Source organism: Cucurbita maxima, unplaced genomic scaffold (assembly GCF_002738345.1).
Source record: "Cucurbita maxima cultivar Rimu unplaced genomic scaffold, Cmax_1.0 Cma_Scf00027, whole genome shotgun sequence".
In the NCBI taxonomy this organism is placed as follows: Eukaryota; Viridiplantae; Streptophyta; class Magnoliopsida; order Cucurbitales; family Cucurbitaceae; genus Cucurbita; species Cucurbita maxima.
The window spans coordinates 1,125,586-1,148,362 of record NW_019272043.1 but is presented as its reverse complement, the minus strand read 5'-3'; the positions used below and the strand labels follow the sequence as shown (position 1 = coordinate 1,148,362).

Genomic DNA, 22,777 nt, shown 5'->3' with positions numbered 1-22,777 from the left:
ATCTTTGTCGTCTGGTCGAGAAGAGAGTCTCTTCATTCGGTGAAGATTCCTCTCTAGGTTCTTCTTGCAGCCATTGGAAGTTGGAACTTTATATTTTTAAAACACATTTAGTTCGATTTTATACTCTTTAAAGATTGGCTAATTTGATTCTCTTATTTGTTTTTTTTTTTTTCTTTATCTTTTTAGAAAGGTCTCCATAACATTTTATTAAAACGTCACTATGCAAATTTGTATTAAAATGAACATATAAGGATCTAATTGACCAAAAAGTGAAAAATATCAAAGACTAAAATAGCATTTAAATACAAAATAATATAGCATACGAGCTTTGATCAATTGAATTGATCGTTGTGACTTTAGTAAAAACATTTCAAAGAAGACGATATTCGGTATTACATTAGAAATATGCTCACCTTCTAAAGGAGAAAAAAGAGACAGACATGAACTAGGTTATAAAAAAATACAAAAGAAAAATCTGGCTAAAGACCCAAAAGCAATGAAACCACTAGGCAATAATAATAATCACAGATGTATTAAGTTAGTGAAATATCAAAATTTTGATGTGGTACAGATTCTCATACAGCTCCCAACTCCTTGGAACCTTTTTCTCTTCTTCTCTTTCTGCTCCTTTTCTTTAACAATCCTTTCTCTGCCAATGTTTTAAATTTCTGTTTCTTTCGTTCTTTCACTTTCTCCTCAAATCCATCATCCACCATCTTCATTGCTGCCACACGTCTTGCCTTGTATACCTGTGTACAAACGTTGCAAACATGAGTTCAACTCACTCAAATTCACTACTGGTATGCAGACAAGAAATGCTAAAATCCCCAATGTTGAGAAGTTTGTGTAATTTTAGTGTTTCGTATCTCTAGTGTTCGGTATCTCTAGAGCCTATGAGCTACTGAAACAGTGTCCCATCGTACCGACATGGCCGTATCTTTAGTGTTTGGTGTAAATTTACTGGTATTTGAGCTGAAAAATGACTGATACGACTGAAGAGATGAGAAAACTCACAGGTCTAGACTGAAACAAGTATCTAGGCTGATCTGATTACAGCAAATAATTGTTCCCATAAGTCATAACACTACAAAAACTATGCCGGTGAGATCGGTTAGAGAGGAGAACGAAGCTTTCTTTATTAAAGTCATGGAAACCTCTCCCTAGTAGACGCGTTTTAAAAATCTTGAGGGGAAGCCCGAAAGGGACAACCCAAAGAGAACAATAACTGCAAGCGGTGGACTTGGGCCGTTACAATACCTCTTAAAGAGTGATTTCCCCAAGAACAGATTTCTTCATCCACAACAAAGCAATTCACTAGGAAGCTCCATGATATGATGCACTAATTAGAGTGCAGGAATCTCGTTTTTCCTCAGTAACATGAACTCGACTTGTGAAGTCTACATGTTTCATTTCCACTTTTTAAAGGAAAACAGTAGGAAATCCGCATTCAGAAGTTAACAACTCAGATGAGATGAGTTATGAAGTTCAATTGGCAAACGGCATATAATACACTGAAAAATTCATTCATATTAGGGGGGAAAAAGGCCAAAGCATTACCTTTGTAACATTCTCAAGCACCTCATTCTCCTTGCATTCGAAAATCTCCAATTTCTTTCCTAGATTGGCCTCTATTTCATGAATAAGCTCCACATCATTCTGTATACGAAATTGACATTCATCGAAGGTAAGAAAAACACGAAAATCCAAGGAAAAAAAACTCTTGCTTGGAGCCATGAAAACAAAAACATTAGAATATACTACTTTTCAACATCTATATACCATGGAGATTATGAAATTGTAGTGACGAATCCGCTTTAACATCACAAGTTTCTTTCAAAATAGCCCTTGTGAATTGGAGAAGGTTGAATATGGAAGCAATAGCAAGAACAACTACTATGTTATGAAAATATAATACAAGCTTAAGCAGACTTACTATTCACTCCATATATAAAAAAAAAACAAGTTTATAGAGAAATTCCTTAACATTCGATGCGGAGTTCGTGTCCAAGAAACAAATTGAGTTAAAAAGTTATCCATCACTTCAGTAACACTCACCTGGGTAATGAAGCTCACAGCCAATCCATGTCTACCTGCTCTTGCAGTACGTCCCACTCGGTGAACATAATCTCTTGGAAACCTGAGTCAAAATGTTGTTAAATTAACATCACGAGCATTCTTGAAACATTTCTACTTAACCACATGAAATCAATTACCACCTTGGAATATCGTAATTTATAACAAGATCAACCGTCGGAATGTCCAAACCCCGACTAGCTACATCGGTTGCAAGCAAAACAGGAGCTTGTCCCGATTTGAATCGATAAAGCGCAGCAAGCCTCTCAGACTGTGACTTGAATGAATGCAACGCCGCCACATCTTGATCAAGTTCTTCGAGTAACAAACCTAAATGGTGACAGCTTCTGCATATAGTTTAAGAAAAGAGTAAGCAATGAGAGAGACGAGGAACAAGGAGAGGTGAAAGCCCAAAAAACATACTTGCAAGTGTGCACAAATATGATAGCTGATCGAACACCCATATCTTTCATTTTAGACATAATGTGGAGTAGATAAACATCCTTCACATTCTTCGGCAGGAATATATATTGCTGCTTAAGCATATCAACTGTCTTGAACCCTTCATAAGCCTCATAAAAGTATGCTTTGTTTGCAGAAAGCTCAAGGAGTGTTTCAAGATCCTTTGTCATTGTTGCGGAGAACAATAGAGTTTGACGATTTCGTGGCAAGCATTTGAAGATAACTTTCAATTCCTCTTCAAATCCAACATCCAATACTCTATCAGCTTCATCCAAAACTAGGAACTGGTGTATACAAAGATCAATAAGATATCAAGAACACAACCAGATTGGTATATATTTGCCTGAGAATTTCATGTTCTTGAAAGCTATGAGAACATGAACAATAAGAACAAGACAAGCAACGAACCTTAGTCTTGGAGAAGACGGCAGGGATATCAGGATTCTCCTCCAGCAATACCTTAACCCTCCCCGGCGTTGCAATTACAATGTGAGGTCTCTTCAGTAAACTCTGCGTCTGGTTCAACATATCCATGCCTCCGACAACCACAGAGCACCGCAAATTCAAGGAGGATCCGAGTGCCCTAAACTGCTCGGCCAATTGATAAGCCAATTCTCTAGTGGGAGTGACGACCAACGCGAAGACGCCGAAAGGGGTTTCCGAAAGCTGTTGAAGAATCGGCAAGGCAAACGCCGCAGTCTTCCCGCTTCCAGTTTGAGCAAGACCTAGTACATCGAGGCCAGCCAGAATCTTCGGGATGCAGTGGGTTTGAACCGCCGTTGGCTTCTTCATAGCTAATTCCTTGCAGGTCTGGACGATCCATTCCGATAAGCCGAGGTCGGCAAATGTAACGTTCGTGGATTTAGTGGTGAGTTCTGTGGATTTCTCAATCTGAATAGGCGCCTTCTGGGCGGTATTATCGACGGCGGTGGGGTTTTTTAGTGAAGGTTTATGGGTTTTCCGATGTGATTTTGAAAAAAGTGGGAAATTCTCGTCGACTGTTACTTCTTGATCCATGAAATCAAAGATGATGAACAACAATGCAAAGGGTTTCCAGGTTTGAACAATCGCAGCAAAAATTTGATTGCTTCACGGCCAATTGTTGAACTAGGGCGCAGTCTATCGCTCTCGCCACAAAGTCGTTCCAAGGTTCGAATTTTAAATTTTTTATTCTATATTTATTTTTCCTTTTCTTTTTGATAAAAGTTTGAATTTTTTTTTTTTAATTATTTCTCCTAAGATTCTCAAATTCTATCAATTATTACTCTAAAATTAAATTAATATTATAATTTTAACCCAATAAATATTCAAGCTAATTTGCCTATTAATTTTAACAAAAATAATAATAATAATATAAGAATTGACTAATTTCAATTAAATTAAATTTGAAACAATGCACAAATTAATCATTAAATAAATTTATCAAAATTAATAAAATTTAAAGATATATTTTATAATTCATTGAATGCACATGAAACTGATCAAAGGGTTAAAATTGTTACACTTTTAATTTTTTCTTTCTTAAAGCTTTTAGAAGCTAATTTATGTTTTTAGTCATCAATTTTTTTTATTTTTATTTTTAATTTAGTCTTTAATAATTTTTTTAATTAGCTTTACCAATATATATATATATATATATATATATATATGAAAAAAATTAAGAGGTAAAAATAAAGTTACAAAATTAGAGGAATTATGAATTGAAAATTTCCATAAATGGCACCAATCAAGATGGCAGAGATTAAATATTTCATGAAACATGTTTGATTGCACTAATGGCAGGCATCTTACACATTAGAACAGTTAAATATATAAAGAATACAACACAGAGACGTTATTCAGCTAAGCCATTGATGCTTCAGCCAACAATACTCAAGGAGCTTCACAATTGATTCGGTCTTATTGCGCCGAGGGTGGGGGCAAGGGTGAGGGTGAGGGCGAGGCCGAGGCCGATGCGCCATCCAGTTATTTTAGAATGAATAAACTGGGGGCCTCTGTGTAACTCCTCCTTGGCTCTTGATTGCATCCAGCATCGTCAAACCAGTGAGCCCGTTCAACATCTGTGCAGCGGTGCGGGGTATATGTCTAGAGGTTGGTATCGCAGTTTATCCTTATGAGGCAGTGCTCCCTCCTACACAAATATCCAACTCAAAATTTACTTAACCCTTATGTTTAGCATCACTTCTTGATTTTGTTTGCAAAAATGATACCCAAATGAAAGTGAGTATAAAGGGAAAGCAGAGGACTTGGGAAAAAGACCACAACAGAAATGAATATCAGTCTGTTTTTGTTTTTTCTATTGTTTCTTATTCTTTTGCTTTGATGGTGCCCTAAACCTCATACCACAGGGATAATTAGAGTGTGAATTGATTAAAACCGGTGATAAATTGTCATCTTTGGGCTTGCCGTCATCTTTAGGCTTTCCTTTCTAGGCTTCCCCTCTAGGTTTTAAAATGCATCTACTAGGGAGAAATACCCTTATAAAGAATATTTCGTTCTCTCCAACCGACGTGGGATCTCACAGTCCACCCCCTTTGGGGCCTAGCGTCCTCACTGGCACTCATTCCTCTCTCTAATCGATGTGGGATCTCATAATCCACCCCCCTTTGATACCAAGCGTCCTCGCTGGCACACCACCCAGTGTCTGAGCTTTGATACCATTTGTAACAGCTCAAACCCACCGCTAACAGATATTGTCTTCTTTGGACTTTTTCTCAAGGTTTTAAAACGTGTTTGCTAGGAAGAGATTTTCAAACTCTTATAAAGAATGCTTCGTTCTCCTCCCCAATTCAATTGACGTGGGATGTCATGTAAATGAAGGAAAAGTAGGCTCTCTGCACATTTAGTTAATAGAAACAGGAAGACTTACCGCATCCAAGTCTATTTGGAATGGCTTGATGAAGTCCTCGAACATGGCTGGTGACAGACCCTTCATTTTCTCTTCAACTTCCTACAATAAGGAGCGAACAAAGGGATGATAAGGTATATCCAACTTGTGATACCATGAAAACTCAATCAGATGAAAATGGTTTCAGTTCAAAACTCAAAAAGTGAAGAACAGATGAAAATAAAAGCTCCCAGTTTGGTACTAACACTAAACAATAATGATTAAACTAAACTTTTTGTATTTAGCTCCACAGTTCAATTGAAACTAGTAGCCTTTTCATCTAATCATCTTTAGTAATCAGGGGTCCATTAATCTGGATTTATACATATCGGTACACGTGTGTGCCTGCAAGACGATGTGTGATTCTTTTGTGGGAGGTTAAGGGGAACTAATAGCACTACAGATCGAGGAAAGCAAAGTAGATATTAATACCAATCCAGTTATTCTAGACTTTTCCAGCAGTTCCTCAGTAAGCATTTCAAGTATGTGCCTGTTTTCCCTCAGACCATTCATCGCCAATTCCTCTGTCTCTTCAATATACTGCAGAAAAAGTACTCATAGTTTCAGAAAATATAGATCTTTCAAATATCAAATGATGAACTCTGAAGAACGATCGCGGGTTTTCTTTTTCTATCTATATTTAACGAGTCGAGGGTTAATTTTATACCAAGGAACTTGCAAGATACTTCTACTTCAGACAGACTGTTAGGTATACTGTGATTAAGACAGAGTATTGGCTACATCGACAGTATATTGCATAGTACACGGGTTTGTTTCTGATTTGGTGGTCATGGTGGAAATCCATGGTTATGTATGCACCCAACCCATACTTTTCTCTGTATGATCTCCTTCTTATCAATACTAACAATCATATAAATTCCTAAAACGTTATGGATATAAGCCTTCCAATCACTATTTGCTATAAATATTTGCATGTTAGCAAGATATTCAAATATATTGTATTTTCATCTACTATTTTAATGCTAGCTACAAGTTAAATTGATGCAATGATGTGAATCATGTAATGCATATAGACTCGATTTGAAGCAACTAGAAATACCCTTGCCAGCTCCCGGGAAAACAGCTCAGACAATTCGGGCGTCATGTTGGCCGGAATCACTTGTGGATCGTCCCACTGACACAAGAACGAGGCAAAGATAAGCCAGTTAATTGAGGAGGATACATAATCAAAAGTGAACATTATTGAGGTTATTTTGTCATCATTTTAATCACTCGAGAAAAATATTACCCTGTATCTTATCAATTCTCCATCTGGATTATCGGGTCGATCCGCCATCCCAATATTCTTGGTTAAAGCAGCCAGCCCAAGTCTTGAATTCTGAGGGCTAATTACCATCTCCCGAGCAATCTGAAAACAAGTAATTGAAGAAGATTAGTTTTGGATAAAAAAAAAATTATACATTATTTCCTTGCCTGCCATTTGATGAAGATAGCTTTCAAGTACTTCATACCAAAGCAAAAAAGCCCAGCTTCCTACCTTTTATGACAAGTAGTTTAAAACAACTCGAGTGTAAGAAAATAATTGTAAGTTTAAGGGCCGACCTTCGTTATTTTCTCTAGGTCATCCTTTCCTCCGTCAGTTATGTCATTACCAAATATAAGACGTTCAGCACAGCGCCCTCCATGAGCTACCACCATTTGCATTTTCATGTAACCGAAGGTGGTGTAACCTTGGTCGACCATATCTTCTCGAGGGAAGAAAACGGTAATTGCAGTTTCCTAATATTAAAAGAAAACCGGGTTAATAGATAATCTTTCCAACTAAACTAAGTGGCAGCGAAATTCAATTTCTACGTTAGAAATTATACCTTGCCCCCTGGTAAAAGCTGAGAAAAGGCGTGCCAATCAAAACGAGGGAACAAGTGAGCTAATAGTATATGACCAGCTTCATGTACAGCCAGCAGTCTCCTTTTCTCAATAGACACCTATTGCACAGTGACCGAAAAGTAATATTATCAATACTAACGATGATAAGACTATGAACAGTTATCACCATTAGATCCCCCCGCCCACCCACACACACACACATAGGGGGGGCACGAGCGCGCACACACACGTAAAAGAGAGAGAGAGTGAGAGAGATAGGGATTTATACTCTTTCTTCACTTCTCTGTTGCTCTTCTTCAGTGAGAAGTACACCCATACCCTCAAGCAACTGTTTATCTAGAACATCAACAATGTCTTGCTGGTTGATTTTGGAGTGTCCCTTCCTCACCTAGTATTATCGAGACGAAATTAAACATCAGAAGTGAAAAGTATACATAGTTTATACCAAGAAGTGAGAGATGTTAATACACAAATAAAAATAAAATAAATACTTTGTGACAACTTTCAAAACAACTGCAAGATACTTGTGTGAGTGCTCGTACACTTAAAGAGAAAAGGAAAAAAAACTTAAATCGAGGAACCTAAAAACACAAGGTGTCGCACCAACCAAAATGATTCCAAGTATTCATATGATCTCTGAGAGGCCAATTTGGCAACCATCGAGACGTTTACAATAGTCAAACAGATTTCATACATCGGGGAATAGAAGATGAGTAAAAACAAAATACAACACTTCATAGAGACTAAGCTCAAAATAATGGGTACTATACATAAAAAATCCAGCCACGGACATACGTACACAGAAGTGTATCTCCATTCACAACAACCGAGGGCAACGAAAAAATTATTAAATTAAAATCATTGCGTCATGGAAAATAAATTTTCTGACACTACAGATAACATACGCACCTTTCTTTCGTTCTTTTTTTCTTCTTTTTTTTTTTTGACAAAACTTTCTTTTTTACATTGATTAGAAGGGATTTTTGTATTAGTCGTTTGTGGGAGCCCGACCGAGGCTGTTTTATCTCTCTCTCTAAATATAAGATGTTTTTTTTTTAAATAAGAACATAGAAAAAAAATGCTTGTCAAGAGAATGATGATAACGTGGTTCATCTATTCTAAAAATTCTTAATTTCATCCTTCATAATTTATGTTTTCCCTCAAACTTTTGTTCTTGATGTGTGGTGTATTAATCGGATAAAGAAAGAACCGTTCCAGGTATTAGGTGTTATCCAATTACAGAAATATGCTTCAAAACCAGAGAAGCTTTCTTTCTGCTCAAAAAGGATGTTATTCAAGAGACAAAATTAATAGCGTACCGACATTATTGCTGCCTCATTGACAAGATTCTGTATATCTGCTCCAGAAAAACCAACTGTACGGAAGACAAGCTGTTGAGTAAAAGACAGTGGAGATGATGAGTGAAAATCCAAAGTAATTAGAACCTTAAAGAGAAAAATAACATGAAGTATCGAGACACAAAAAAAGCAACTAAAGAAATCAACTGAACAATACTACTCGGATTGAAGATCATTGTTATTTTTCCTTCTAAAATCATGAACGTCTGAATAGTTTAAGTATACGACACCCTCTTTAAAGTAGTATAAAAGTTTACAGCCCCTGAAAAACAGGTGCTTTTCCATGTCTAGTAACAATGCTAACAAAATATGTTCTAAAAAAAGATGTATCGAAATCATATCTTAATGTTCTTATTTCCTCTTCAATAATTGTTTTATTTCTTCTCCATCACCTTTCCAAAATAGTGCAAAAATTCAAAGTTCGATGAATTCTAATCTTATTCAGCTTACAGAAACAGGTTAAATATTTAAAGAAACTTTGAGTGAGGCGATGTTGAATCTTCCAGGAGAGGTAATAAGAACATAGAACAGACTAAACTAAAAATGACAATTCAAATGGAAGAAATGAAATCTTTACAGAACTACATGTAAATTTTACCTACAAAAATTGACTACAAATTTTCTCATTTAGTGCATTGGAAACATAGATAGACAAGTCAAGAGGATGCAAAGCAGTCTGTAAAAAGAAGACACAAAGTTCACCTTCCCAAAATCAACGTCCTCTGCAAGTGGCTTTCCAGCACTGTGCACACCAAATATTTTCACTCTCTGTTTTGCATCTGGTAACCCTATGTACAAACGACGATCAATGCGTCCAGGTCGAACAAATTCAAGGTCTAACTCATCTGGCCTATTAGTAGCACAGATGAATATCACAGCTTGTCTAAGTGAGAACCGATCAACACCAGTTTTTTCCTTCCTAATTATAACCAGACAATAGTAAAGCTAATCAATGAAAGAAGGAAATGTTAAAAATGCTTTAAAACCAGCATCAATCATGCAATATAAACTTCAAGGAAAATGTGAAGAAAATGTTATTCAACTCGTCACATGATATTACAATTTATGTCACATTAAAGAAGAATCAAGCTTCATTTATTCTTGGATGGTTACAAATTTTTGTGGATGATAATCTAGAGTTATAGTGTTTTTTTAATGTATTTTAAGGCTTTTATTTACTTTAAGGTTAAATTTACCTAGTGGCTAATTATGGTCATAAAGTATGAAGGTTACAACTCTTGAAATGTCTCATGGAAGGTCAAGAGATTGAAAGCAAAGGGCTAAGTTTCTTTGCAATTCTATGTAGTTTAGATTGCATGTTTAGAATAATTCAAGTTGACATGATCAATCTTGTTTGTGGAGTGATTTGAATCTCAAACAAGTGTTCTTGCCTTGAGAAATTCGATTAACAAGATACTCCGAAACTTACTTTCCTTTGAGTGATTTCTTATTATTTTGAGGTTCTTGGATATTTAGATCTAAAAGTCTTATTATTCAATAAGGTTGTTAAATCAAAATTCCAAGAGTTGGAATCATGAAATCAAATTGATTTGGGAGTTTTTGCATTTGTGAACTAAGGATTTGCATCTCTCGCACTACAGGGTTCTTAGATTCAACTAACTAGGATTTCCATATTAGTTCATATGACTGAAATTCCCATTCCCATCTGATATCAATTGGACTAAACTATACGGAACTTAATACTCAGAGCATAAAAGGAAAACAACCTAGAGGCCACGGTACACCATAGAAAACTTCTTATAATGTTTTGACCCTTTGAGCTCTCCTCAAGTTGTCACACAACAAAAAACAAATACAAGAACACCTTCCATTGTAGGTTGAACTAGACCCAAACCTTAGCAAGGTAGTGAAATCGCCTAACTTACTAGTTGTGTTATGCTAGTGTTATGGTCACTCGTTTATGCTACCATAGTCATAGCCATATTGGTCACCTTATATGCTCACTTGTTTTATTATGCAATCCTAAGTTGGCAAAATTGAAAGATAAATTCCTCGAATATATTGAAAGACATATCAAACGGCCTCAGAAGTACTCTGAAAAATATATCCATATTCTAGCATTTAATTGAAACACTAACTCGCCATCAAGTTGCGAAATCAAAGCCTCAAAGGTTCCCCTTCTTCTTGGATCATTCCTTGCATGCCTTCCAGCAATAGCGTCAATTTCATCCACAAAAACAAACGATGGAGCCTGCGCATAGGACAGCAAAGAGTAACAATTTTCTTCCATAAATAAGCCACAGTTATGATTACAATACAGAAAACCACAAAGAAATGTCAAATAGCCTTTTATAGATAACAATCTTAACTTTTCATACTCAAGAACCTTCAGACATTTCTTTGTTAACAGGGTTGTTGCAAGCACACTCAAACTAATTTTCAAAAAATCAGCATTTACAATCAACTCAATTTTTTCCTAGTCAATGAACAAAACATTATTTGACGCTTGTCAAGAGGTTAAAGAAAAAACATAGTGCAGGAAGTGTTAAAAACAGGAAAATAAAGCCCTAATTTAAGGAATGCACTTAGAAACTGCAGGTTAAAAAACCAAAATGGATCTAAGATAAACTTGCATATTGGATGTTGGCCCAAGATACTTCAGGGTTTTCTTTTTTTAATGAGAATTCAAGCCTAAAATGAAAGGAAATATTAGGGCATAAAAAAAAACCATCCCAATAAAAACAATCCCATTAGCTACAAGACAGGTCTCTAGAAGAAAGAACTCTAATCTAAAAGGATCAAATCTAACTGAAATTACAAAATGCTCTAGTAATTCACTTCAAAAGGAAGGGACATTTTATTTTAAATATGAATACATATTATTCGACTCATGAAAGGACTTGCATGTTAGAGGGAGAAAAAGAGAGAAATTTGACGTAAATTGGTTCAGAGGGAGAGAGATAGTAAATTAGTTTTGAAAGGAATAGGCCCATTGAGAAGTTTTCAAAAGGAACCAATATTTTCTCAACCATGAATCATGAAATAATAATATAATAAACACAAACGTTTTCAAGTAACATAGCTTACATTTCTTCTTGCAATAGAAAACATCTCATTGATCCTTGCGACACCACTTTTTTCACTATCTGTGAACTCTGCCCCTGATGCAAACACGAACGGCAACCCACTTTTCTTGGCAAGTGTCCTTGCAAAAAGTGTTTTCCCAGTACCAGGCGGCCCAGAAAGGAGAACACCCTGTTTTTTTCCAAAAACTAAGAAGTCAATGTCATCTCTTCAGATTCAGAGAACAGGGCAACAGAACAACCCATGCATCACCCGTACGGAAAAAGGAAAAGATGAAAATGGAAAGGTTTACCCGCACAAACTGCACCCCTTTTTCATAGTACTGCATAGGATTTTGCATATAAATCATCAACTCATCAAGAAGATCCCAAACATCACCACCCAAAATTACTTCCTTGAGAATTGATGTTGTTTCACCAACATTCTCCGCTGGCTGGCCAAGTAAAAATTACCTTGGTTGAAACATTGGACAAGGAAAACAAAGAATACATGAAGCGCAAACAAAAAGAAAACAACCTAAACTTTACCAGGATAAAGTTTTCTGCATGTGCCAAGTCAAAAATTTGGTTGTATTTTTTATAAAGAAAACGCTTAGAAGTAATGCTTAGAAGCAAAACAGACTCTCTAATAACCAATAGGATCAGTATTCCAGGCAGCAATGCAATCAGAACTTTGAGAAAATAATGGATTTGACGCTTCTGAAGGAGATCAATTTCAGCTCCAGAACTGGTGATAGCCTCAAACAAGTGAGGATCAAGGGGAATATCAACCTATCCAAAGTAAGAACAATAAACAAAATTAAAACATGGGGAAACAGCACATGGCACTATAGCGATCAAGCAATAAACTTACAGTATATTCTAATGGAAAACCTTCTTTCATTGTCACGTACAATCTTTTCAAGTCCTCCGTGAAGACAACAGCAGCAACCTGTTCCAAGACAATCCACGGCATCAGAGTAAACCAGCTAAATATAAGATTAAGTAGAATAACCTTGTGTAGAGCCCAAAAAAGAATTTTTGTTTGAGAGAACAATAGAATAAACTCGTTTGTGATATTACTAACATTAAGACTTCATTCTGTTGCAAATGCAACTGATATATTGGTTACTGATGCTCAATCTTGTTCTGCTTCCATATAAATTGTTGTGAAAGAGAAATGCAGTATGTTAATAAATCAGCAACTTTTTAATCAGAATTTATATTCTTTCTATGCTTACATAAAAATAAAAATAAAAAAAGCACACGAAGTAAAAGCAACTGAACACTAAGAACCCAGAAAAAAATGCATTTAAAAGTTGTCAGACACCAATAAGTCAGACGCCAAGATAGGAAAACATATAATTGTACCTCAGAGCAATCAAGTTTGTCAAGAAAGTATGTGTAAGGAAGTTTAGGTCGATAACGCCACCATCTCTTAGATATCCAAAGTGCCCTTGTTCCTTGCGAATCTGTTTTTTTTTCAACCACGTCCTTACGAAGACTCTTTTCAACCTCTTTCATGTCAAATTCAAGAACATATTTAGCACGGAGAGAATCCATAGCCTCAGCTAACTTCTCTTTCCTAATGATTTCCTTCCACATTTGTAGCCTTTCGCGCCAAGTTCCAGTATCTTTTTGTCCTGCACTAATTCAATTAAGTATAGAAGTTTTTGGCTCCTAAGAATAAAAAAAATTGAGTGTATCATGAGACAGATAGATTTTTAAATAAAATATAGCTTAATTTTGTATAGCTTTTTAGCTGGGATAGGGCCTAGATTTACAGTGTTCTACTAGAGTGCTTGACAACCAACCTGTACAAAAGATTCAGTATTACGGCTGCTCATCCTCTAGAAGGACACAAATCGATTCAAACAAGTTTACGAACCAAAACAAGTGATATTGATAAACCATTACCTGATATCCCCAACTGTTCCTTTATCTTCTCCTTTTTATCACCCTTAAATGTTTCATCACTGTCAATAACTTTCTTAACATTATCTTGTATAAGCTCCGAATCATCATCCCATGCATCTTCTCCAACGTAAGAAGAATCTTGAACAAGGGTCCCATCAGTTCCTTCAATAAATTTCTTTATTTTCAGACCTTTGGGCGTAGTTCTCCTCCATAAACCTTTCTTTAACCTGCACATTTCGGTAAAAAGGCCAATTGTTACTTGCAAGGTAATGGATTTAGCTGAGAACAATCAAAATGAATCACTATCAATTCCAGCACTTCTAATCAAAGATGGTCGTCTTCAATCTGTAAATTTCTGATAGATTCCAATAAATTTAAAAGAGGAAATATTTCACTGACATTACAGAAGTATTGTGTCAATTTACTCTTCCTATGCTACAGAACAAAGAATGTGAAAATGTCTCAAGCTAGGTTGACTACTATTAGATTTCAAAATCCCCCTTTGGCATTGTGTTACCCCACCTTTACAGACTTTCTCATTGTAAAGAGGTCGTGATTAAAGAGGTTTGAAACACCAACAGCAGCTTTTGGATCCCTTAGACTTGGGAGGAATTTGAAAGATGAAGAGGCTTTGGAGTGGGCCAATCTTAGCCTTGACCTTGTGCTGATTGTTCTCTCACAAACAGAAGACACATGAAGATGACTTCTTAATCCAAGTGGCCACATCTCTACCAAGTCTATATTATCCGGGTGACTCCATGAACTTTTTGGGGACATTTTTGGCATACCCAAATAAGATCAAATTTTTTCTACGGGAAATGTCTCATAGAGCCATCAGCAACAAAGATGTCCTCCAAAGGTGCAGGCCTGTCTTGGCCATTTCCCAGGGTGGAGTTCTTTGTGTAAGGTGGATGATACTAGACCACATATTCATACATTGTCTGTGATATGAAATAAGGTGTCTTAATCATGCCACAAAAATTTCATGGTGAATGACAAAATCCATATATGTTGTTTAGATTTAAGGAGGCTTTATTGTATTTTTTAAGTTTTAGAGAATTGTCTTTAAGATTATAAGTTACAATTAGCAAGTGACCATTATGGTATTGATGGTCATGAAAGTTACAACATTTCAATTAACCATAGGGTACTAAAAGGTTTATTTTCAAGATTATAAATAGTCATTCATGTTGTTGCTTTAAGTATGAAGATTTTAGATATTATAATGAAAGTTAGCATATTATGCTTCTTAAGCCATGACCTTGTACATTTGCATTTCTTGTGTTTAGATTTGCATGCTACAGTCATTCAAGTAGTCTTGATCAAGCTATCTTGTGGAGTGATTCGAATCACGAGTTTAGAAATGAGTTTTCTTTACTCTTGATCTTGATCATCAAGATAATCCATTCCAAAACTTTCCTTTGGGTTGATTCCTTATCATTTTTTGGGGTTCTTGGATAATTTAGATCTAAAAGTCTTGTTCTTTAACAAAGTTGTTAGATCAAATCCTAAGAGTTTCATAATAGTCCGTTTGCTTGAAAGTTTTGGACCAGTATTTTTAGTTCATTCAGTTGGTATTTGGCTATTCCTAGAGATGTGAAGGACCTTCTCAACACTGTTTTGTTGGGTCACCCTTTAAGAATGCTAAGGTTTTGTTGTGGATGCACATCACCCGAGCCTTCTTTGGGTTTTTTGGAAGTAAAGAAACCAAAGAGTTTCTTGGAAAAAGATCACCCCTAGGGTTCTTCCATCTTGTTATTTATTATTATGTTATATCTTGATGTAAAATCTAATCATTGCTTTCTACAATTATGCTTCCCTATTAATCAATTGGGAATGCTTTTTGTCATCATCATGGATTATCCACCCTTTCTGTAAATTTCATACATTTATGAACTATAAAAATAAAAATAAAAATAATAATAAACTAGATTTCAAATATATATATCTTCGTTTATTGAAGCTTGAAATCAAGCTCCTTGCTGAAGGAGAGGATGAAAAAAGGCAAAGGAATCATTACGATACTGATATTGATCTATATACCCAGAGACAATATCTTTAACTTAACTTCTTTTTTCACCCTTTAACTAACATAATCTAATGTATTTTGTATTTACATCCACGTTGATGAATCCTAGGCTTCATTACAAATGAATCATGCAGCACCAATTACAGTTCTAATATTCTGTCTTCATCAGATAACCGTGAAGCTCATAGACTTCTGCATGCATATGGGTGCAACTTTGGCTTTGTTATATAACAAATAGGCAGCGGAGAGCAACAATACTCAGAATTTGATGTGCCACATGAAAGTATAGGTATGTTTGTTACTTGATATAAGGTTTGGCAGTTGGAAAATATAAACTGAAACTCACTTTCTAATATTAGAAGGAGATGGCTCAGGAATCAATGCCTCCATATAAGCCTCCGTTAGCTGTTTTCTTTCGCGGTCTACAAAAGGTGCTCGAACTACCATATGAATTCTTTGACAATAACTAATTATAACAAAAGCAAAGAGAAACAAGGCACCAACTCGTTTTGGCTCCCAGTTCTTGAGATCCTGAAATCATAGAAGAAGAAGACAACAGCATTGTCTAGCTTATTCAAAAAGAATGGCAGATGCATAGAAATTGAGGAAATCTATAGGGAATAATTTTAAATTTCAATCGCTTGAGCATTTTCCATAATCAAAATGTGAAGTTCTCTTTCAATTGCTGTAACTTCATTACCTACTCGATAGCAAAATGTTCGTAGATAACATCATTTTAGCAGATAAAATTGCTTTAAACAATAAAAAAATAAAACTTAATAGTTCACCTTACAAATGGAAAAGAAAGAACAGCTGCTTTCTTCACAAACAATAAGGAAGTTTCAAACAATTACTAAACTGACTCAGAACTTGCTGAATCTTCTTGCACTATTCTTTTAGTCAATTACAATCATAATTATTGATACGAACCTTTTCCACATAATTCACATAAATGGGAATCTTTTGTTACAATAAAAGTAGAAGTGATGTGGATTATTCAAGAATCGAAGTCGAGTTGCTTTATAATTATAAGATATCAATAAACTTCTATGAAATGGTTTTCCGGGATTTAGCCAATTGTCTTGATCATGGGATATCATTGAGAAATAGGAATCCGTGTTATCAAAGAATCTCCTAGGATTATTTCTGGAATGAGTCAATCACCGACGTCCTTAGGAATTAAGAACCAGACCCACGAGATAATATTTCACGATGAGTATCTTTAAAACAAAGAAGATTAGATTAAATTGAAAGATTACCTTCCAACGCTCCCAACTGTTCCAGTTTACAAATTCCGGCCATTTTTCAGTCTTAAACCTCTCCAGTTCAGCTCCTATATTATCTAGCCGTTCATTAGCCTTCCCAAAAATCTCAGCCAACTTCACATCAGTATTTTTCAAATCAAACCCAGTTTCCTTTCTCAAAGACTCGCCAAAATTCAACCAGAACCTCTCGGAGCCGCGACGAACTGACCTACTGAAACTTCCCCAAGGGGACCCGTCAGCTCCATTACCATCAGCGGATCCTAGAACTCGAAATTTCGTCCTCTGGCGGGAGTTCTTAGCCCGGCGCCAGGCTGGTATAGTGAAAAGAATGCCATTTCGAGATCCTTGGAGGAACGAAGTTGACGGAGAGACAAGCTTGTTCGGTCTGAAACGGGTTGAAACATCCATATTCGAAGAAATTGAGTTCGGGTATTGGAAGATAAGCTGAAAATTGAAATGGAATTGGTTTTTAAAGGTTCCGCAGGGTTTAAGCGAGGGGTTTACACGATGAACTAAAATGCACAGTGATGAAGCTAAAGCTCCATCTCTTCACTGTTCAGCCCTGAAAATCGATTAAGACGAGAAGCTACAGAACTTTCATGGTTCTCTTGCCGTTTGCACCGTCGTTTCCAAGTGATTTTTTGCCGGCAGGATAGCTTTGTGCTGAGTAATCTGATTGTAATTCCAGTAAATCGACCGGACCCGCCGATCTGCGTCTGGATTATCTGGGGATTTGGATTTGGATTCAGTGCCTTCATGGGCCGATTAAATTGGGCCAACCTCCTGACGGTTTCTTAGAATCAGGCCCATGTTGGGCCCGAGTGACGATCCGCGAAGAGTGTAATATATTTCTTTTAATATTATTAATTAAACAAAAACAATGTTTTTCTTGTTTATTAAAAATGAAAAATATTTATTTTTTTTAATTGAAAAATATTTAAAATTTTAATTGGAAATATGAAAACAAGAGAATTATGAAAATAACGACTCCCTCCCTTAACTCCTAATCTCTTGCACGTGTCGGTAGCTAGTGCTAATCAAGTACATTGTCATACAATCCTCATAAGCATATAGAACTTCTAAAGCTGTTGTAGTCATTGATAAGAGAAACAACCGTAATGATCTATAGGTACGAGAATATGGAATACACCATATTTTGTTGCATCATTTGTAGATGGGACCTGACGAGATCAATCGGTTCATTTTGTGAGATTTAACGGTAGTAACACCTTACGGTAGGGGTGTTTGTGGGTTAGGTTGGGTCAGGTTGAAACCTTGACCCAATTAAATTCTGGCAAATATAAATTTTTTTCGTCCAACATTTTAATGATCATTTATACTCTAAAGTTAACACATTAAATTCCGAACAAAATTGGACCTAGTTGCTATCAACATAAACAACGGAATTACTACAAAAAGTAGAACCCATGACTCAATATTGACCTCAAAATTATTTCAATCATATCTAATGATGTTATAGTTACTCAAAAAATTGGAGTGGTCAAATTGTTTGAACACATGAACCTAGTTCGTCCCATGGATCGTTAACCTCATCCCAACGATAAGAGAATTGAGTGATCGAAGCTACAAATGATTATAGCCCATTCGTTTTCACTGTTCTTCTGGTTCATATCTCCCATTCAATCCCTCCCTCCCTCCACAAATCATCGTCGTCCTCCCATTTCATCCTCATAAAAGACGCCCCCAGATCGCCAAATCGCCCTGTTCTCCATTTCTGCTCTGCTTCATCCATGGCTTCTGCAGCGTCCCGCACCACTTTCCATCTTCTTCCCACCAAATCCTCTACCACTTCTTCAACCCGCTCTGCCCTTCTTCAATTTTCGCCCACCGCCGCTTCCTCTTCCTCAATTCGCCTTCGCGCCGCTGCAACTCAGCGCTTAGGTTTCGCTGCCGCAGACCCACTTTTCTCCCTCCATGTGGCTTCCAAGATTCGGTCGTTTGGGGGCAAGGCCTCGAGGGGTGTGGTGTCCATGGCCAAGAAGAGTGTTGGGGATTTGACTGCGGCTGACTTGAAGGGGAAGAAAGTGTTCGTGAGGGCTGATTTGAACGTGCCGTTGGATGATAATCAGAATATTACTGATGATACTAGGATCAGAGCTGCTATCCCTACGATCAAGCATTTGATTGAGAAGGGAGCTAAAGTGCTTTTATCCAGCCATCTGGTGAGTGTGCTTTTGGAACTTCTAAATTATGCCTTTACTTTATCTGTATCTGTGAATTGATTCATGAATCTGGAAGATGGTAGATATTGAACTGTTTGAGGTGATTGATGGGTTGGTGATTTCGTTGATCCAAGTGACATTCTCTTGATTAATGGAATTTGTAGTGAAGAGGTTAAGGGATGTTAAATGTGTTTCTGATTAGCAATTCTTGGAAACTTGAGAATTGTGAGATCCCACGTGGGTTGGGGAGGAGAACGAAACATTCTTTATAAGGGTGTGGAAACCTCTCCCTAGGCGTGTTTTAAAAATTTTGAGGGGAAGCCCAAAAGGGAAAGTCCAAAGAGAACAATATTTGCTAGCGGTGGGCTTGGGCTGTTACGAATGGTATCAAAGCCAGATACCGGGCGATGTGCCAGCGAGGAGTCTGAGCCTCGAAGGGGGTGGACAAGAGGCAGTGTGCCAGCAAGGATGTTGGACCCCGAAGGAGGGTGGATTTGGGGGGTCCCACATCGATTAGAAAAGGGAATGACACTAGCCCCGAAGGGAGTGGATTGTGAAATCCCACATCGGTTGGGGAGGAGAACGAAATATCCTTTATAAAGGTGTGGAAACCTCTCCCTAGCAGGCGCGTTTTGGAAGCCCAAAGAGGACAATATCTGCCAGCGGTGGGCTTGGGCTGTTACAACATTGTTCCTTCTATTGATATAGTATTTGAAGTCCACTGTTTTATGCTGCAGAAGCTTGTGAATATGTCGTTAACTATGGAAATTTTCAGGGACGACCAAAAGGTGTGACTCCAAAATACAGCTTGGCACCTCTTGTGCCTAGGCTGTCTGAACTCCTTGGCATTGAGGTACATTTTTCTTCCTCATGATCTTAAAGAAGGGTTTCTCTCCTGTATTTGGTTTTCAATTATTGCCTCCAGGTGATCACTGAACGTTTCTGTGTGTCATATCCCATCAGGTAGTGAAGGCTGATGACTGCATTGGTCCCGAGGTCGAAAAATTGGTCGCTTCCCTGCCCGAGGGCGGAGTTCTTCTCCTTGAAAATGTTAGATTCTACAAGGAAGAAGAGAAAAATGAGCCAGAGTTTGCAAAGAAGCTGGCTTCTCTAGCTGATCTTTATGTGAACGATGCATTTGGAACTGCCCACAGAGCTCATGCTTCAACTGAGGGAGTCACCAAGTTTTTGAAGCCATCCGTGGCTGGTTTCCTCTTGCAAAAGGTTGGATTCTTTCATAAATCTTATATCTACTTGTTACCTGCGAAAATGTTTTATATTACTACACATTATTCGTTTTTCGTTTTCAACGTTCTTGAACTATAATTGGTAACTGGCTTCATTTGTTCATAGCCTCCAAACTTCAGTTCTTTATCCCAAATAATGCTTGGCCTGATGTTCATCATGTTATTCTTTTCCGATGTCGAACGATCTTTAACTCTGCAAGTAATTGCTTTAGGAACTCGACTATCTAGTGGGGGCCGTGTCAAGCCCAAAGAGACCATTTGCTGCTATTGTTGGTGGTTCAAAGGTCTCATCAAAGATCGGAGTGATCGAGTCACTTCTAGAAAAGTGTGACATCCTACTTCTTGGTGGTGGTATGATCTTTACATTTTACAAGGCACAGGGACTTTCCGTTGGTTCGTCTCTGGTTGAAGAGGATAAGCTAGATCTAGCAACCACGCTCCTCGCGAAGGCCAAGGCGAAAGGAGTATCCCTTCTACTACCAACTGATGTCGTCATTGCAGACAAGTTTGCTCCCGACGCAAACAGCAAGGTTTGTTTGTAAATCTTGGCTCTTAGATCTATTTCTCAGACCTGCAGTGCTATAGAAACACAACTTTCTGAACTTTTGTTGATCGATTCAAATCATTGCTTTAACATAATTACCAGTTTTTCGATGATTTCACACTTTTTTAGAAACTTTACGAATGCGTTATACGGATCGGAGAAATAAAGAACGTACTTTTTGCATTGCAGATCGTCCCTGCATCTGCCATCCCTGATGGATGGATGGGACTCGACATTGGACCAGATTCTGTAAAGACATTCAACGATGCTTTGGACACTACCCAAACTATCATCTGGAATGGACCGATGGGAGTGTTCGAGTTCGACAAGTTTGCAGTCGGAACGGAGGTAAGAAAAAACTTCTCCATGGCCATAAAATTTCACTTTACATTCATTTTCATACTTGGGAAACGATATACCTGTTAGAAATCACGAACCTCCACAATGGTATGATATTGTCTACGTTGAGCGTAAACTCTCGTGGTTTTGCTTTTGGTTTCCCCAAAAGGCCTCGTACCAATGAAGATAGTGTTCCTTACTTATAAACCCACGATCATCCCAAGATTCCTCCCAATAATACCGACCTTTATATATTTGTTATAATGCTGAAACTCTGTGAGATCTTGAATACATGCCGTACTCCAAGGCGCTCGATTTGTTTGGTTCATCAAAGTATGTCATGATAGAAACATAAAAACCGATGTAGTTCAATGTGTGCACCGTACATATAGCAGTCGTGTTTATGTGGTCTGTATCAATTCAACAAATGCACTTGGTTGCAGGCGATCGCTAAGAAACTCGCGGAGCTCAGTGGAAAGGGGGTGACGACCATCATCGGCGGTGGAGACTCGGTTGCAGCTGTGGAGAAGGTAGGAGTTGCGAGCGTCATGAGCCACATTTCGACTGGAGGTGGTGCTAGTTTGGAGTTGTTGGAAGGCAAAGAACTTCCCGGCGTCCTTGCTCTTGATGAGGCCGTACCCGTTGCCGTGTAGGTGATCGGTATGGATTATTCGTTTACATTTTTTTCGCCTCCCATCTCAATTGAATGCTTAAATTGCAATGTGTAACAGAGAAATATATTGTTGTAGAGAAGATGAGTTTTTGTAGTTTAAGTGGTAACTTGAACTGTTGCTCCCTTTCTGTCTCTGCATTTGAATTCCTCTTTGGCTGCTGGGAACAGACTATAGGGATAACCACTGTTTTAAAAGTTGTAATAAATTTGTGCATGAACGTCCATTTTCCCCTCTGATGTTTTCAATTTTTTCACCCGAGCTACCAAAAATACTTAGGAATCCGTTCAAATATAAAGGTGGAGGGATTCAAACCTTTAACTTCTTCGTCAAGACTCGAATTAGGAATCCGTTCATGTATAAGGGTGGAGAAATTCAAACCTTTAACTTCTTTGTCAAGACTCGAGAGTATATACTTAGGAGAGTATATATGTTAACTAGTTAAGCTATATTTTGTTTGACTGATTTAGTTGACTTTAAACGAGTTTTTTTTATTTACCTTTTTCGAATAAGCTTATACTTTTCGTTAGTATTTAAATTATTCTTTAGGTGTTCTTTATATTAAAAATATTGGTCGGCATTTTGTTGGTGGAATTTTTTATCTTTTAATTAAAAAGTATGCCAAAAGAATTTATTCTTCAACTTTACTTTGTGACGAGTAAAAAGATGTATTCGATAGGTAGTGAATTTTTATCTCAACTTAAACCACCCGATGTCACATAAGGACAATAATTACGGATCTTCAACCATAAGGTCATAGATTCAACTGTCTATCTTGCATTTGAACATTTGAATATTTAATCTCTGGGTCGTTAACATGTCATAAGTTGATCTCACCCAACATGTACATTGTTAAACGAAAAAAAACTAAGTACGATTTGGAGTATACATTAATTTTGTTGGAGAATGGGAGTGTAACCTATTTTAGCTT

At 37.1% G+C, this 22,777-nt stretch overlaps 3 protein-coding genes across 3 annotated transcripts; 1 reads left to right on the top strand and 2 right to left on the bottom strand.

Moving 5' to 3' along the window:
• Positions 1-330: 330 nt before the first annotated feature.
• On the bottom strand, positions 331-3,670 carry LOC111499736 (DEAD-box ATP-dependent RNA helicase 36). Its single transcript, XM_023151392.1, has 6 exons — positions 2,944-3,670; positions 2,497-2,819; positions 2,217-2,420; positions 2,056-2,137; positions 1,558-1,656; positions 331-749 (listed from the first exon to the last, which is right to left on the bottom strand). Exons 1-6 carry the CDS (start codon positions 3,550-3,552, stop codon positions 576-578), a joined length of 1,491 nt encoding a protein of 496 aa, XP_023007160.1. The 5' UTR covers positions 3,553-3,670; the 3' UTR covers positions 331-575.
• Positions 3,671-4,219: 549 nt separating this feature from the next.
• LOC111499715 (ATP-dependent zinc metalloprotease FTSH 12, chloroplastic) lies at positions 4,220-17,565 on the bottom strand. The gene is made up of 19 exons (XM_023151348.1): positions 16,857-17,565; positions 15,944-16,128; positions 13,569-13,795; positions 13,023-13,294; positions 12,526-12,603; positions 12,201-12,443; positions 11,966-12,106; positions 11,677-11,844; positions 10,728-10,840; positions 9,331-9,547; positions 8,590-8,661; positions 7,539-7,658; positions 7,252-7,368; positions 6,986-7,162; positions 6,672-6,791; positions 6,483-6,557; positions 5,855-5,962; positions 5,405-5,485; positions 4,220-4,666 (listed from the first exon to the last, which is right to left on the bottom strand). The coding sequence occupies exons 1-19, from the start codon at positions 17,268-17,270 to the stop codon at positions 4,589-4,591; spliced, it is 3,006 nt and encodes a 1,001-aa protein (XP_023007116.1). The 5' UTR covers positions 17,271-17,565; the 3' UTR covers positions 4,220-4,588.
• An 882-nt stretch (positions 17,566-18,447) lies between these two features.
• On the top strand, positions 18,448-22,078 carry LOC111499738 (phosphoglycerate kinase, chloroplastic). The gene is made up of 6 exons (XM_023151394.1): positions 18,448-19,045; positions 19,821-19,898; positions 20,009-20,269; positions 20,505-20,822; positions 21,026-21,184; positions 21,619-22,078. The coding sequence occupies exons 1-6, from the start codon at positions 18,614-18,616 to the stop codon at positions 21,826-21,828; spliced, it is 1,458 nt and encodes a 485-aa protein (XP_023007162.1). The 5' UTR covers positions 18,448-18,613; the 3' UTR covers positions 21,829-22,078.
• Positions 22,079-22,777: the final 699 nt, after the last annotated feature.

Excerpts from the sequence above, each read along its gene's own strand:
- LOC111499715 (XM_023151348.1), bottom strand. The coding sequence starts at position 17,270 with ATGGATGTTTCAACCCGTTTCAGACCGAACAAGCTTGTCTCTCCGTCA. Across the intron at positions 7,369-7,538 it reads AACAGAGAAGTGAAGAAAGA|GTGTCTATTGAGAAAAGGAG; the intron begins GTATAAATCCCT and ends ACTGTGCAATAG. Across the intron at positions 7,163-7,251 it reads AGCTTTTACCAGGGGGCAAG|GAAACTGCAATTACCGTTTT; the intron begins GTATAATTTCTA and ends TTTTAATATTAG.
- LOC111499738 (XM_023151394.1), top strand. The coding sequence starts at position 18,614 with ATGGCTTCTGCAGCGTCCCGCACCACTTTCCATCTTCTTCCCACCAAA. Across the intron at positions 20,270-20,504 it reads CTGGTTTCCTCTTGCAAAAG|GAACTCGACTATCTAGTGGG; the intron begins GTTGGATTCTTT and ends TAATTGCTTTAG. Across the intron at positions 21,185-21,618 it reads AGTTTGCAGTCGGAACGGAG|GCGATCGCTAAGAAACTCGC; the intron begins GTAAGAAAAAAC and ends ACTTGGTTGCAG.
- LOC111499736 (XM_023151392.1), bottom strand. The coding sequence starts at position 3,552 with ATGGATCAAGAAGTAACAGTCGACGAGAATTTCCCACTTTTTTCAAAA. Across the intron at positions 2,820-2,943 it reads CCGTCTTCTCCAAGACTAAG|TTCCTAGTTTTGGATGAAGC; the intron begins GTTCGTTGCTTG and ends TGTATACACCAG. Across the intron at positions 2,421-2,496 it reads ATATTTGTGCACACTTGCAA|AAGCTGTCACCATTTAGGTT; the intron begins GTATGTTTTTTG and ends AACTATATGCAG.